We start from the raw sequence: 15,079 nt of genomic DNA, 5'->3' as shown, positions 1-15,079 counted from the left end.
CCTGCCCCCCGGGGGTAATTCGGCTCCTCTCTGCCGGCTGGGCTTCCGGGCAGCGCGAAACAACCTCTTCGGCTGGAAGCCACAATTTAGCTGAGAAAGCCCAGCATTGGGAGGCGCTTGCTCCGGACTGTGGGCGGCCGGCGATTCGGGGTGGGCACGCCCTCTGGCAAGGGCACGCGAGAAGGCCACGGGCCATCGTCAACGTCTAGGGATGCTTTCGATCTGATTGGGGCTCCTGCCGCGCCTCCCTCTTTTTCCCCCCGCCCCTCTCCCGCAACCCCCGCTGCTGATTGGCCAAGCCAACCTGCAAGAACCAAGCTTGCGCTGGCGTGCTCGGACAGAAACTTACATTGTTTAGAAACTCTATGGCTGTGGCAGGCTTCTTGTTATCTGCTTCTTCTATCTTAAATTAACCCATTTCTGTTAGTCTATACTTTGCCACATGGCTTGTGGCTTACCAGTGTCTTTACATGTTGCTTTTCATGGCGGCAGCTGGTGGTGTCTCCCCACAGCCTTCTACTTCCCAGAATCCTCTTCTCTCTTGTCCCGCCTATATTTCCTACCTGGCCACTGGCCAATCAGAACTGTATTTACACAGAGCGGTATCCACAGCAATTATTTGATTTTTATCCCAAAGTATTGTCTTTACTATCTCTCATATTAAATATTAATTCCATTTTACTTTTCATTTAAAACATTTGTGTCCATTTCTGATTAATTAAAAACATTCCAACTTTGCATTATAAAGAACCATGGGTCAGGCCTGAAGGTGTGGCCCATCAGTTAAGAGCACTTGGTGCTCTTGCAGAATTCCATTCAGTTCCCAGCACCTGCCTAAGGTGGCTCAAAACTGTGTAAGTTCAGTTCCAGGAGTTCCAACACACCTGCACTCACATGCACACACACACCCACAGATACATAGTTTAAAAATAGATCAGTGTAAATATAGAAAACAACCATTATTACATTGAACACATTTTATGGTGAGTCTTCCAAAACACATGGTTTTTACAAGTTAACTGCATAAACCACTCTTACATCTATCTGATTTACACCTGAATAGAGTTTAGCAAAAAGTAGTCCTTTCTGAAAGGATTGGGCTTTTCATCTTCTCATAGATAACCTCCCAGAAATAGATTTTTGGAAGAAGAAAACTACAGTAACCTCAAAGCAGATAATGAATTTTTCTGGCAAGATCAGCAGAGCATGATATTTATCAGACAAAATTTTGTACTCCTGTGTTTTCACTAGTGAAGATTTAAGACTTTAAGTAGATTGTATTATGATTTTATCCTCCAATAGAATGTATAAAGAGACAACATAATAGTTAGTATACTACCTTTGGAACACTATGGTGCATACAAATAAATGAGTTCATCTCTGAGGCCCATGTTTACATTTTTCCCTTCCAGTTTTAGTAATATGAACACTAGTTGCTTAATCAGTATAGAATGCAATGGATTCTAATGCCAAAAGAGCTAAAGTATTACATTTAAAATTTTAACTTTTACATTCATGAATGTTATTTATTGCCTCTTTAAGGTAAATGTACTATTCTGAATAGCAGTGGCACTTTCAATAAAATGTAACACAACTTCCATGTATCTTGGTGTGTTACATTTTTTCCCACAAATGTATTTTTACCACCTAAAATGAAAACTCCTAAGGAGAAGTTATTTTGTCATATTTTTGTCTCACAGCAACTAGAACGACTATGACTATGTTACTGAATAATGATATAAAACCCTATTTTGATGACTATTTGAGGTAAATTATGTATGTGTTGTCTGTAGTCTTTATTTTGTGCTAAAGATTATACATGTTATGAATGCATAGATTATCTTGGTTTAAGTAGAGAAAAGATTAATTATAATTACTACTGGTGAAATACTACTATCAAAGATACTTTAAGATATAGTAACTGAAAAGTCTACAAAATAAGTGTCTCACATCTCAAGTTACTATTCAGTAGAAATGATTTAGTTCAGTGTTTGACTTCTGTCAGCAAGGAATATAAACTGCTTTTGCCTGACCTACTCAATTGTCTTTAACCCACTAAATTGATCCTACTTTTTCTATGACTGTGAGCCTATGTATTCTAGATGCATAATATATCACAGAAGGCAGGATCTGAGTGGTTTACATTTAACAGATTTAATATTTTCAAAGCACTTTGCTGCCACGCCCACGATGACTTTAAGAGAATAATGCAACCAGCCTCACTGTGCCTTGGATTGCCCATGTTATCACTTTTTAAAAATCTAAGCCAAAGGCATAGCTTTAATGTTAAAGTATGTGCCCTCTCCTGTACCTGGCCTAGAACTGTGCGTGTGTGTGTGTGTGTGTGTGTGTGTGTGTGTGTGTGTGTGTGTGTGTGTTGTGATCATTTGCTGAGAGCAGCAAACAGGTTGGAAGCAATCTGAAGCAAAACAAATAGCCTATAAATGTGGAAAACACATAGACACAGGTTGATAAGATCTGCAGTTCTGAATGCTCTTTTGGGTCAGCTGGGATCAATAATATTAATTTCTCCCCTTGTAAAAACGTCAAAGCTTTCTGTAAATAATTCCTTGTCCCTTTCCATGCTGTGTTTTCTGTGCTGTTCAGTAAACAAAGAGTGATCCCTTTGTTAGACGGAGGCACAACAGATAGCACACACAGGCAGTAGACAGAGCCAACATAGATGGCAGGTAGGCCAAAGAGGCCACAGACTACAGACTGCAGACAGACAGAAAGCACAGGGAGAGAAGTACAGAATTCACAGTTTTGCTTTCCCTTGATCAAATTGCTCCAAGAGGAGATCACACACATGTGCATATCAATTTAAATAACATACTAGAGGCAAGGGGGACAAGATGGAGTAATATACTAAATGTCAGTCTCTAGCCTCCAGAAAATCAAGAGTACATGTATAAATACATATGTACAACTCACATGCGCACATACAGCACACACACGCACATGCACACATGCACGTGCACACATACACATGAACACACACGCATGCGCGCGCACGCACACACACACACACACACACACACATACACGCACACATACATGCACATACAACATGGAATGCTAGATAGGAGAGTAGGTCTGCTTCAAGCATGTGAAGTGAGTAGTTCTATGCAGAGGCAGGTGTGAGTAGGCAAAAACATACCTGGCGGTTCAGCAGACAGTGAATGAGGAAGATGAAGGCCCCCTGCAGGCTGTTGATAATTGTGAACAGGTACGCCATGATGCTTGCTATGGAGCCAATCTGGAAAATGCCCAGCACCCAGGAGCAGCCCAAGATGAAGATCTGGGCAATGGCCTTGAAGGTCAGCAACCTGAAAAATAATGTTTACAAAATGAATTGTCCTGAGAGCCTCCATGGAGACACCTAACACTATCTGAAGATGACACCAACTGGTCAGCACCATGCTGGGGATGCAGACAGAGTGAAATTTGTTATCTCCAGGTAAATAAACCAAGTCCTGTGGGAAATTAAAATGCTGTTGTCTACAGATACACATGGATTCAAAGATGTGTGGGTGTGTGTATTGAACAGATTTTTGGTTTAGCAATAAATGGCTAAGCCCATTGTCCAGACACTTAGACCTCATTATGTGAAAGGTAAATCCATGGTTATAAAATACTTAGATTTCCTTATTTCATTGAGGCAAAATTCACCTTTTAAAGAACAAAAACTGTGATTCAGTGGCTTTGAGTACACTCACACACAATGCAATCATCAATACTATATAGGTCCAAGTCCTTTTTATTACCTTAAAAATGCAATACACACATGCAAGAAAGGAAACACCATACATTCAAGGCGATCATTCTTTTTACCCACTAAGGAAGACAATAACCAATTATTCATCAAAATATTAATGAATAGAATAAGTATGTATAAATACAGGCTATGTCAGACATAGCATATCCAGCTAATGGACATATCATAGAATAAAATAGATAAAGGTAGGATAGTTTATATATGGTACCAGGGAAAACCTCAGGAATCCCCAAGGATGACCTCAGCTAAGACTCCTAGCAATAGTGGAGAGGGTGCCTGAACTGGCCTCCTATAATTAGATTGGTGAACACCCCAATTATCATCACAGAGCCTTCATCCTGTAACTGATGGTAGCAGATGCAGAGATTCACAGCCAAGCAATGGGCCAAGCTCTGGAAGTTGAGTTGACAAGATGGAGGAGGGACTGTATGAGCAAAGGGGGTCAAGATCATGATGAGGAAACCCACAGAGACAGCTGACCTGAACTAATGGGAGTTCTCAGACTCTGAACCAACAGCTAAAGAGCCTAAATGGGACCCACCTAGGCCTTCTGCATGTGGATGACAGTTGTGTAGTTTGGTCTGTTTGTGGGGCCCCTAGCAGTGGGATCAGAACCTGTCCCTGGCCCATGGGCTGGCTTTTTAAAACCAATTCCCCATGCAGGGATCCCTTGCCCAGCCTTGATGCAAGGGGAGGAGCTTGGTCCTGCCTCAGTGTGATATGGCATACTTTGTTGACTCCCATAGGAGGCCTGCCCCTTTCTGATTGGAGGAGGAGTAGATGAGAGAAGGGGACAGACAGGAGGTGGGGGGAGGGAATTGGAAGACAGGAGGAAGGGAAAACTGTGGTTGGTATGTAAAATAAATGAAAAAATAATAATAAAAATGTGAGATAGTTCATATATGGTATGGCCAGTTAATGAAAGTACAATATAATAAAACTGATAACTGTGGGATAAAGAAAATGTGGCATGGCCATTCAATGGAATACTATGCTGCCATAATAAGGAATGAGGCAGTGATAGCTGACAAATATGGGTAAATCCTGTGAACTTCATAATAAATAAAAACCTAGACAAATGCCATTTATTGTGTAAATTTATTTAGAAATCAAGACTAGATTAAGAGAGACAGACAGACAGAGAGAGAGACAGAGAACCGATTGTAAGTCTATTTTTTAAGGTAATAAGATAATAATAATGAGGAGGAGGAGGAGGAGGAGGAGGAGAAGGAAAAGAGGAGAAGGGAGGTGACAATGTGCTGTACTGAGCAATGTTCCAGGCTCAGGGTCATTTAGTGAAGGTTGATTCATTCTCTAATTCCTTGACATTTACGAGATACTCACCTTCTCTGTACCTCACACTCTCCACATGACTCAGGCTCTCACAATGTCTCCCCAGCCAGAGGAAAAGATTCTAGGCCAGACCACCTAGCACACTGAGTAATCCCAGCACCCAAGAACATGTATTTCAGACCTGTTTGTCCTACAGAAGTACAGGCTGTCTTGAAATAGACAAACATCTTAAAATATTAGTTTTCTCACATTTGTATATGTATGCCTTCTGTACATGCATGTGTGTGTACATGTCTGTGTGCATGTATGCGTATGTCTGCGTTTTTTTTTAAAGAAAATGACACCCAATAGGTGCAGTATTGGGAGGGGTGACTGTTGGAGTAGGTACGGCCTTGTTGGAGTAAGTATGTCACTGTGGGGGGTGGGCTTTGAGTTCTCCTATGCTCAAGCTACTCCCGGTATCACAGTCCACTTCTTGTTGTCTGCAGAATCAATACGCAGCAGCTCCTTCACCGGCACCATGTCTGCCTGCATGGCGCTATGCTTCCCACCATCATGATAATGGACTAAACCTCTGAAACTGTAAGCCACCCCTCAATTAATGTTTTCATTTATAGGAGTTACTGTAGTCATGGTGTCTCTTCATAGCAACTGAAACCCTAACTAAGACAATGTCCATATTTGTGTGTGTATCTGCATGCCCATGTTTGTATGTGTGTGCATTGTGCATGTATGCCCATGTTTTTGTTTACATGTGCTCACACTGAATGTATTGACAGTTGCAATCTATGGAAAGCTTGGTGTCTCAAGCAATTGTGGCGATTCTTTACTAGCCACCTAAAGCAAACCACACCACTGTTCCATTTCTACAGATGAAGAAACTGAGCTTTGTGAAGGCTGTGTAAGCAACATAATGCCACACAGATCATAAATGTCATTTACGGAGTGGGGAGCTTGACACATGGACTCTGCTGTTCTGCACAAGCCCTATCACTTATGTGCCATGAGCATACAATAGGTGACCAGAGGCTGGCAGGTGGATCAATGGGTAAAGTGTTGCTTGCTGCACAAATGTCGGGACCTGAGTTCAAATCCTGAGGACCCACATAAAGCCAAGTACATAACATGAACATCTGCACCCCCAGTTCCCCTGTGGTGAGAAGAGAGGAGGAGGAGAATTGAGCCTGATGTCCTGGAAGACACAGTGGTGAACAACAAACAGCTCTCTCTCAGACAAGATGGAAAAAAGACCAACACCCAAGGTGTCCTCTGACCCCCACATGTGCACCATCTCATGCATGCATCTGCCCATTCCCATGATATATACAGAAAAGTGAGTGGTGAGAGAAAGGGAGAAAGAGGCTGCACCTGGTGTCCTTGAGCTTTGAGACTTCTGTGCTGACACTGCAGATCTTCTGCTTCAGCACCCACAGTGTCCAGGCGAGAAGAATAGAGTTGATCTGCAAGGTCAAACAGAGGGTAGGTAGACAAGACACACAGACTGGCCATGACCAGTCCATCTCACATAAAACTCTGGCCCCATCCAGGATACCAGGCTTTAATCCTGGATTTATCAAGCCCAAGTAGCCAGGACTTGATCTGTCACTGACAGCTTCCCAGCTGATGTCTCTTCTTCCAATTTAGGATGAGCATCAGAAACCCATCATCACCCCAACTGGTCCCATTGGTAGTTAGCCAATCTGCTGCTTCCCCATGCTGCTGAATCCAATGCCCACTTCCTATGCAGGGAAGCCAGTCCCTCCTGCCTGACCTGGAGTCCACAGTGTAACGGCAGTGCGCATCTCTCCTGCTAAACCACAACCTTGCAGCAAATCATCCTTTCTTGTTCCCATGTTGGTTGTTTTTTTAATTTCCATTAGCTGTTTCCCATCAGTTAAGTTGGAATTGAAACCAAGGTTGATATCATAGATTATGACCCTGGAGAGATGGTTCATTCTCTTCAAAGGTGTTCCTCCAGCCTTCTAAATGTGGTTTGATGGTCTGTATTAACTGTCAACACCTAGGAAGCAAGCCTCTGGGAACATGTGTAAGAGACTGACTAAGGCTAGTCTCTGAGTATGCATGTGGGAGGTATCTTGACTAGTGGGAAGACTCAGCCACTGTGGGTGGCACCATTACCTACACAGAGGCTTGTGTATGTAGCAGAGTGGGGAAACTGAGCTGAGACCAGTGTGCACAGATTCATTGCTCACTGCTCTTGACTAAGGGTATGATGTGACTAGTTGCTTTGACTTCCTGTAGTCTTCATTTCTCACAGTGATTGGCTGTAACTTGGAAGTATGAGCCAAATAAACCTTTTCTCCCTTAAGTGGCTTTGGTAATGGCATTTTGGGGAAATATTAGAACATAATTATAATCATTTTCTTCTCCACTTTCCTCACTCCAAAGCCCCCTGTATGACCCTCTTTGCTCTCTTAAAAATTCATGACCTCTTTTTTCATTAATTGTTTGTTACATATATACATATATGTAAACATACATGTATGTTTATTCCTAAATGCAACCTGTTCTGTCTACACAGTGTTATTTTTTTATGTGTGTTTTCAAAGGTGACCACTTGGTATAGGATAACCAATTGGTGTGCTCTTTCCTGGGAATACAGTTGCTGCATTTAAGGCTTAGAGGACATTGTGGAAGATGGAGCAGAAAGGTTCCAGGCACCAGAGGATCAGGGAGTTTGCTGTGGGACTGTGTCTCTTAAAAATGTCAGCAGCCATACCCCTAAAGTCTCACCAATAGGACTGCAGGAGCATGGGCTAAACAAGAACAACAGCAATGGACATGTCAAAGTGGAGGTTGGAAAGACCATGAGGCTTCAACCTGCACAAAGAACAATAAACACCTGAGGGTCACAGAACACAGGAAATCGGCAGTGCATCTTATCACAGGGAAGAAAACTAAGACAGTGGGTTTCACATACACCCGGGACACAGTTTTTCCATGTTGGCAGTATGACATCTGGGGTCAGGTCATATATGATGTGAGATGTACAATGCTCCCTTGGGCCCAGCTGTTTACTGAGCAGCATCCTGGACACTGCACTTGCTTCCAGTAGTATCCTCCTTCCTTTTTGTGACAACAGAAAGATATCCCCATATTTTCCCATGAGTCCCCTGGAAAGCAAAACTACCCCAGTGGCCAAGACAGACTGGAAAGCCGATGGGATGGGGGAATTATTTTTCCTAACAACTAAAACTTCCAGAAGGAAAATGGTTTTGGAGATTTGGGAATGGGTGAATTAACATTTCAGCTTTCTCTATTTGGGCTAACATGCATGGCCATGCACCAGGCAGGAGAGAACAGTCATCAACAGTCCAACCTCTCTGAACCCTGTGTAAAATTAATACAAGACCATCCTGCCGGGCGAGATATGCCCATGGGTGCAAGAGATTCATGAATGTTTTGGAAGCAGCCTACTACTTCCTGAATGGATTTGAATACCACCCCATAGGAAGTATATGTGAAATATAAAAATAATTTTAATACAGATAAACATTTCATTATTATTTTATCCCAATCATTTCTCAAACCTATTATGTATTGAGGAGCAGTAAATGCCAGGCTCTGTCCTATCTTAATCACAGAGGTCTGATTCCCAACACCACCCTGTATGACAGTCTAGACTGGCATTATGAGGGAGAAGAAAATGCTTTGATACAGCTAGACAAGTGAGCTTACAGGAGAGCCATAAGGACACTAGGGAATGTGACAGAGCTAGCTGGAGAAGGATCATGGTTTTGTAGAAATTTCCTCAAAGATGAAACAGTCTGCCCTACAGTCAAGACTCAGGAAGTAAACAACCCACAAGTCTCAGGAAACTCCTTGAACTTATAGGATTTACAAGATCCCTCCCCAAGTTATAGAAACAGTAATGACCCTGAGAAGGGAGACTCTAACCTGCTAAATGCCTGATGCCATGAAATAAGGTCTGAGAACCCTTTCATGAGTTTTCCCCCAGCCTGGGATGGGCTTTTGAATGATGCAGATCATTCAGGTCATCTATGCTCAGGTTTACCCCTACACATGCTCCTATGTGTAACTCTGGTAAGTTCATTGGTCTGCCAAGCTGGACTATATTAGAATCACTACTTTGGTGTGTCATGGATGCCCTATCTGGTGTAGGTAGACATTTGTCCACATGTCCTAGGAAAGGCCATGCCACAACTAGCCAATCCTAGTTGAAGATTACAGTCACTATGCTGGCTAGTTTTAAGTTAACTTGATACAAACTAGAGTTATCTGAGAGGAGAGGGCCTCCATTGAGAAAATGCCCCCATAAGATGAGGCTGTAGACAAGCCTGTAGGGCATTTTTTTAGTTAGTGATTAATGAGGAAGGGCCCAGCCCATTGTCTGTGGGGCCACCCCTGGGCTGGTGGCCCTGAGTTCTATAAGAAAGCAGACCAAGCAAGCCACGGGGAGCAAGCCACTAACCTGCTCTCCTCCTTGGCCTCTGTATCATCAGTTCCTGCCTCCAGGTTCCTGGACTGCTTGAGTTCCTGTCCTCACTGCTTTTGATGATTAACTCTTATATAGAACTGTGAGTAAAATAAACCCTTTCTTCCTCAAAGTGCTTTTGGTCATGGTTTCATCCAGCAATAGTGACCCTAACTGAGACAGTCATCTTGAGAACAGCAGAGAAACCATAGGTTCCATAAGGTGTCCTCATCAAATGGAGAAATTTAGAGGAAAGCATAAAGGGACAATGAGAATAAACAGAAGTATAGCAAGGTCAATTTTTCCTTTTAGAAATATCATTCTGAAAACCACCATAACTTCCAAAAGGCTCCCTCCTAGATTCACAAGTGATTTTCTAAGATAACAAAGTAAAACACCAGTTTCACAAATGAACCATAATTGTAGAGCCAGAATATGAGAGTCATCAAGGGTTACTAACTTTCTGACATTGTGATGAATGTTTGTCATCCACAATGTCTTTGGGATGTACTCATACTATCCTGGGGCACATGCTGCCCACAGGCTACAGGCTGTACACATCTGACAGCTGATACAAACCAGAAATCTGGTTCATGGGGTTTTAATAGTCATTTTTAATAAAGCAGATGCTTTTGGTTCTGTATAAGGAAAGAAGGCCACCATACAAAACCAGGACCACAATATTGGTTCAGAACAAAATTCCTGGCAAAGAGAGGAAAACAAATAATTTTTCTAAGTTTTGCCTATTACTGAAGAATGGGAATATGGGAGAGAGACCAAGATGATGGACAATAAAAGGGAAGAGCCGCAATAAAGGGAGGAGGAAGGCAATGAGAAGAAATGAGGAGAAGGCCATGGAACTGACCCACCCTTACTGCTATTGTGAAAATTGGATCTATAGTATCAGATTTCAAGTCACCAGACCTAAGAGAATAAAGTCTATGCTGTTCACTATTAGAGCACTCCTAAGATACTACAACACACCATAAACCCACAATAATTTATAAGACATCAAAACATCCCTGGAGGAACATCTCCTCGAAACCTCAAGGATGTTACATCATTCGAAAATGAGCTTATAACTAATTGTAGGATGGGCTCTCCTTTCTGCACTACATATTTTTGACAACTGTGTCAAAACTTAGGTGAGCATAACTTGGTTGGTTCACCCAGATCCTCTATTCGTCTGTTTCATGGCACTATCTGGCTGCCTTTGTCATGGTGGCTCTGCAGTATAATTTGAATTTATTTTTGTTTTATGTTCATTGGTGTTTTATCAGCATGAATGTCAGTGTGAGAGTGTCAGAAGCCCTGGAACTGGAATTACAAACAGCTGTGAGCTGCCATGTTGGGGCTGGAGTTGAACCTAGGTCCGCCGGAAGAGCAGCCAGTTCCCATAACCACTGAGCCATCTCTCCAGACCCCACTGCAGTATGATTTGAGGTCAGGTATGGGGACAACTCCAGTTGTGTTCCTTTTCCTGAGTATTTATTTGGTCATCCATGGCCTTTTATAGTTCCACGTAAACTCTTGGGTTGTTTTTATAGGTCGGTGAAGAATTTTGATGGAAATTTCACTGACTATGTAGATTACTTTGGGTAATAAAACCTAGTCATCTCATTATACTACTTATGCCAACCCAGAAGCATGGGAGCTCTTTCCATGATCTGTAGTAAACTACAAGTGACCCAAGGAAACACAGAACTATGGATGGCAGCAGAAACACCACCTGATAAGTGCATGGAAGGCGAGTAGTGATGAGATAGGGCTTGCCACAGTTGGCTTTGATGTCAGTGTGGCAGAAACTACAATCACCAGAGGAAAGAGTCTCAACTGAGGGGTTGCCCAGGTCAGATTGGCTTGTGGATGTGTCTGTAGGGTACCGCCTGGATTGCTAACTGATGTTAGAGGGCACATTCTGGGATGGGAGGTACCATTCTGACTGTAGGTGGTCCTGGAATGTGTAACAAAGCAGGCTAAGCAGAAGTTCATGAATGCCTGGGCCAGCAAACACCATTTTTCTCAGGTTCCTGCTTCAAGTTCCTGCTTGAATTCCTACCCTGACTTCCATCAGTGGTGGACTATGATCTTGTCTTAGTTAGGGCTTCTATTGCTGCAATGAAACACCATGACCAAGAAGCAAGTTGGGGAGGAAGGGAATCTATTCAGCTTGTACTTCCACATTACTGTTTATCATTGAAGGAAGAAACTCAATAAGCCAGGAACCTGGCAGCAGGAGCTGATGCAGACACCATGGAGGGTGCTGCTTACTGGCTTGTTTCCCATGGCTTGTTCAGCCTGCTTTCTTATAGAACCCAGGACCAGCAGCCCAAGAATGGCCCCACCCTCAGTGGGCTGAGCCCTCACACATCAATCACTAATTAAGAAAATGCTCTACAGTTGCATCTTATGGAGGTATTTTCTCAATGGAGGCCCCCACATTTCAGATGTCTCTAGTGTGTGTCAAGTCGACATAAAACTATCCAGGATAGACCTCTAGACTGATATAAACTCTTTTCTCCCTTGATATGCTTTTGGTCATGGTATTTTACTGCAGCAATAGTAATAAAGCCAGAACAGTGCCACGCCCACAACGGTGTCGCCCACGTGACAAATGCCTTGGGTGAGGTAGTTACGTGGGAAAGGGGGGCTCACGGCCCTCGGGTCTATGCCCCTGGTGACCCCTCATCAATCTGCCCGAATCAAGGTGCCAGGCTACACGGAACCACGCAGATGTGCTTGCAGAGGCTGGCTGTCGCTCTGCCTTCTTCTCTTTGCAGCTGTAATTATTGTTGTTTCCTTGTGTATTAATTCCAAGAAGTTAACTCTTAATGTTCCTGATGTGCCCCATAAAGAGAGTTATGATTCCTCAAAAGTGGCTTCAATACCCCCACCTATGATTCAAGCTCTTAGGCCAACAGTTCAAGAGGGTCCCTAAAGTTTGGGGGAATTCATGAATGATTTAGAGCAGAAAGAACTTATGATTCAGAAGGACGAAGACTCTAGCGAAGAGAGAATGAAAGTAAAGGTACAGGCACTCATAGGCAATCCACACGTGCAGCCGCCAGCAGCTGCAAGGAAGCAGTTACAGGAATTAGTCATTCCTACAAGAATTATTCAGGGACAAATAAAGTTTCTCATCAAGGGTCGATGGTGGCAACCCCCTAACTTTAATCTTAGATATAATAATTATTTAGAGCCATTACCTTTTACAGGAGCTTATGACATACATGGGAACCGATGGGTGAATCATAATGGTATGAAAACAGAATGGCATAAGTTACAGTTCATGGAAAGATTAGCTAGGTACCGACCCCCCTGGTGCCTTCTCACCCACAGGCAAAGGTTAAGATATTTTCATACAAATGAAACCATGGTTAAAACAATGATGGAAACGGTTTAATTTTGATACAGAACAAAGGTGTAGAAGAAAAACTACAGCTAGGGCCATAATGTTCTCTGTCCGGATGAGGAACCACAAAAGAAAAAGTAAAGGCTATACTCATGAGATCTGTTAATCATTCTGAGAAAAGTGTGTAACTACATTGTTGATTCTATGTCTATCACCCTACTGGCCGATTGCCATGTTTCCTCAAGTAACTGTATAAAAATTCACTGCTTGGTCTGAGTAAAATTGCAGCAGCTTCACAACATACTCTCGTGTCTGTGGCTGTCTGTCATTCGCCGAATCCCACTTATCCTGAGTACCTTCACCCCATTCTCCCTCGGTCGGGTGGTCTAGCTGAGATCCAGTCCGCCGCACTTTGCAACATGATTACTATGAGAACCTAATGATCACCAGAACAGGTTATGTGCATACAGGTGCCCATTGGCTCCCCTGGAACTTGAGTTCCAAGCCATTGCTAGCTACTTGATATGGGTGCTAGGACCCAAACCTGGGTCTTCTGAAAGAGCAACAAGTGCTTAACTGTTGAGCCATCTCTCCACAGCCCTATAAAATAAAACCATAAAAAAAAAGAAAAAGAAAAAAATATGCTGTAGGTCTTAGCAATTATAATATAGCAAGAAGTTTAGTATTTAGAGGAAAAAAAGTAAACTTGTTGATGCCAAACATTCTGATGATGGGCACAGTCACAACTGAGGCCAGAAATGTGGTCTATGGACTGGACAAAACACCAGCCATAGTTGGTATCTACTGGGATGGTGCCAATGGGACACTGGAGGAGAACCATAGCTTTGGATTGAAAGTTGAATGGAATCAAGGGAGAAGGAAATAAATGTAGGTAAAACTAGAAGCTTTTTCTGGGAACAAAGTATTCCTTTATAATTAGTAAAGTAGAATGTGTGTGTGCATGCACAAGTGTGCACACACATAGCACATAATTAAGCATCTTGACAAGTGCTTTGCTTCTTAATAGGTATGAAGCTCATCTCATACACGTCTGAGATAACTGATACTTACTTCCCAGTCCTTTCGTTGAAAGTGTATTGACTAGTCTTTCTTTGTAAATTTATGTCATAGATTAAATAATTTGAGGTGTTTATATGAAAGAATTTAGATATGACAGCAGTGTGTTTAAAATAATAAATATTAATTGTGTTCACCAAATACCCAAGTTAAAAAATCCTTAGTTTTTGAATCTTCAAAATCTATCAGAACTAATAAGTGAACTTAACAAACTTACAGAATAAGACGTTTTATACTGCAACAAAAAGAAATTGGAAACTGTAATTGAGAAACAAGCCACTTACACAACAGTGGCATTAAAAAGTCAAGTATTTCAGAATAAATGTAATATACTCCAAGATATACAAGACCTCTATAATGAACACTGTGAAGCATTCAGAGAAATTGAAGAAAACAAGGATGTATAGTTCACTGATAGAGTAGTCAGTTAACATACACAAGGCCTTTGGTTAGACCCCTAGCACTGAAGAAACAAAAGTCTATATAAATGATGGGATGTCACTTCTTCAATTTGACCTATGTATGTAATGCAGTCCCTATTGAAATCTCTGGCAGTTCTGGTAGTTATAAAATACTTGTGGATACTGTATGTGGAAAATAGAGGACTCAAGTCTTTAAAGTATTGAAAAAGAATAATACAGTTGGAAAATTATACTACCTGATTTTCAAGATGTTCTATAAGCTTCCATTGTGACCACATAATGCTAATGTAAAGATAGATCATTAGAGTGGAATTGAGAGTTCAGAATTAGACACACACACTTAATTCAACAGAATGTTTACAAAGGTGTCCAAATTTAGTAAGAAAATTTTGTTAAATATACACTGGGGAGGGGGATGAACATTGATTCTTAACCATACTTTAAAATCTGTTTGATTTAAATCATGGACCTAAATGTAAAAGCTAAGATTTGTAGAAGAAAATCTTCATTTTCTTAGAAGAGGCTAAAATTTCTTGATTAGAAAACTAAAAGCATAAACAGAAACTGATAAATGAAGATTTAACAAAATTAAAGCCTTTGGTTTTTGCAAAAGAAAGTGTGACAATGAGAAAATCCCGCTGGCAAAAAGTCAATGTATAATTAAGACCAAAGCCCAATAAAATGGGCAACAGGTTCATCGA

The 15,079-nt window shown here is 41.8% G+C and overlaps 1 protein-coding gene across 1 annotated transcript; it reads right to left on the bottom strand.

Moving 5' to 3' along the window:
• Positions 1 to 205: 205 nt before the first annotated feature.
• On the bottom strand, positions 206 to 6,531 carry LOC118576119 (adhesion G protein-coupled receptor E1-like; the record flags this gene model as incomplete). The annotated part of the gene is made up of 3 exons (XM_036176497.1): positions 206 to 304; positions 3,161 to 3,329; positions 6,440 to 6,531. Coding segments are annotated over 3 exons (360 nt in total), but the record flags the coding sequence as incomplete, so codon positions are not given.
• Positions 6,532 to 15,079: the final 8,548 nt, after the last annotated feature.

Source organism: Onychomys torridus, unplaced genomic scaffold, assembly GCF_903995425.1.
Source record: "Onychomys torridus unplaced genomic scaffold, mOncTor1.1, whole genome shotgun sequence".
In the NCBI taxonomy this organism is placed as follows: domain Eukaryota; kingdom Metazoa; phylum Chordata; class Mammalia; order Rodentia; family Cricetidae; genus Onychomys; species Onychomys torridus.
This window is presented reverse-complemented; position numbering and strand designations above follow the sequence as displayed.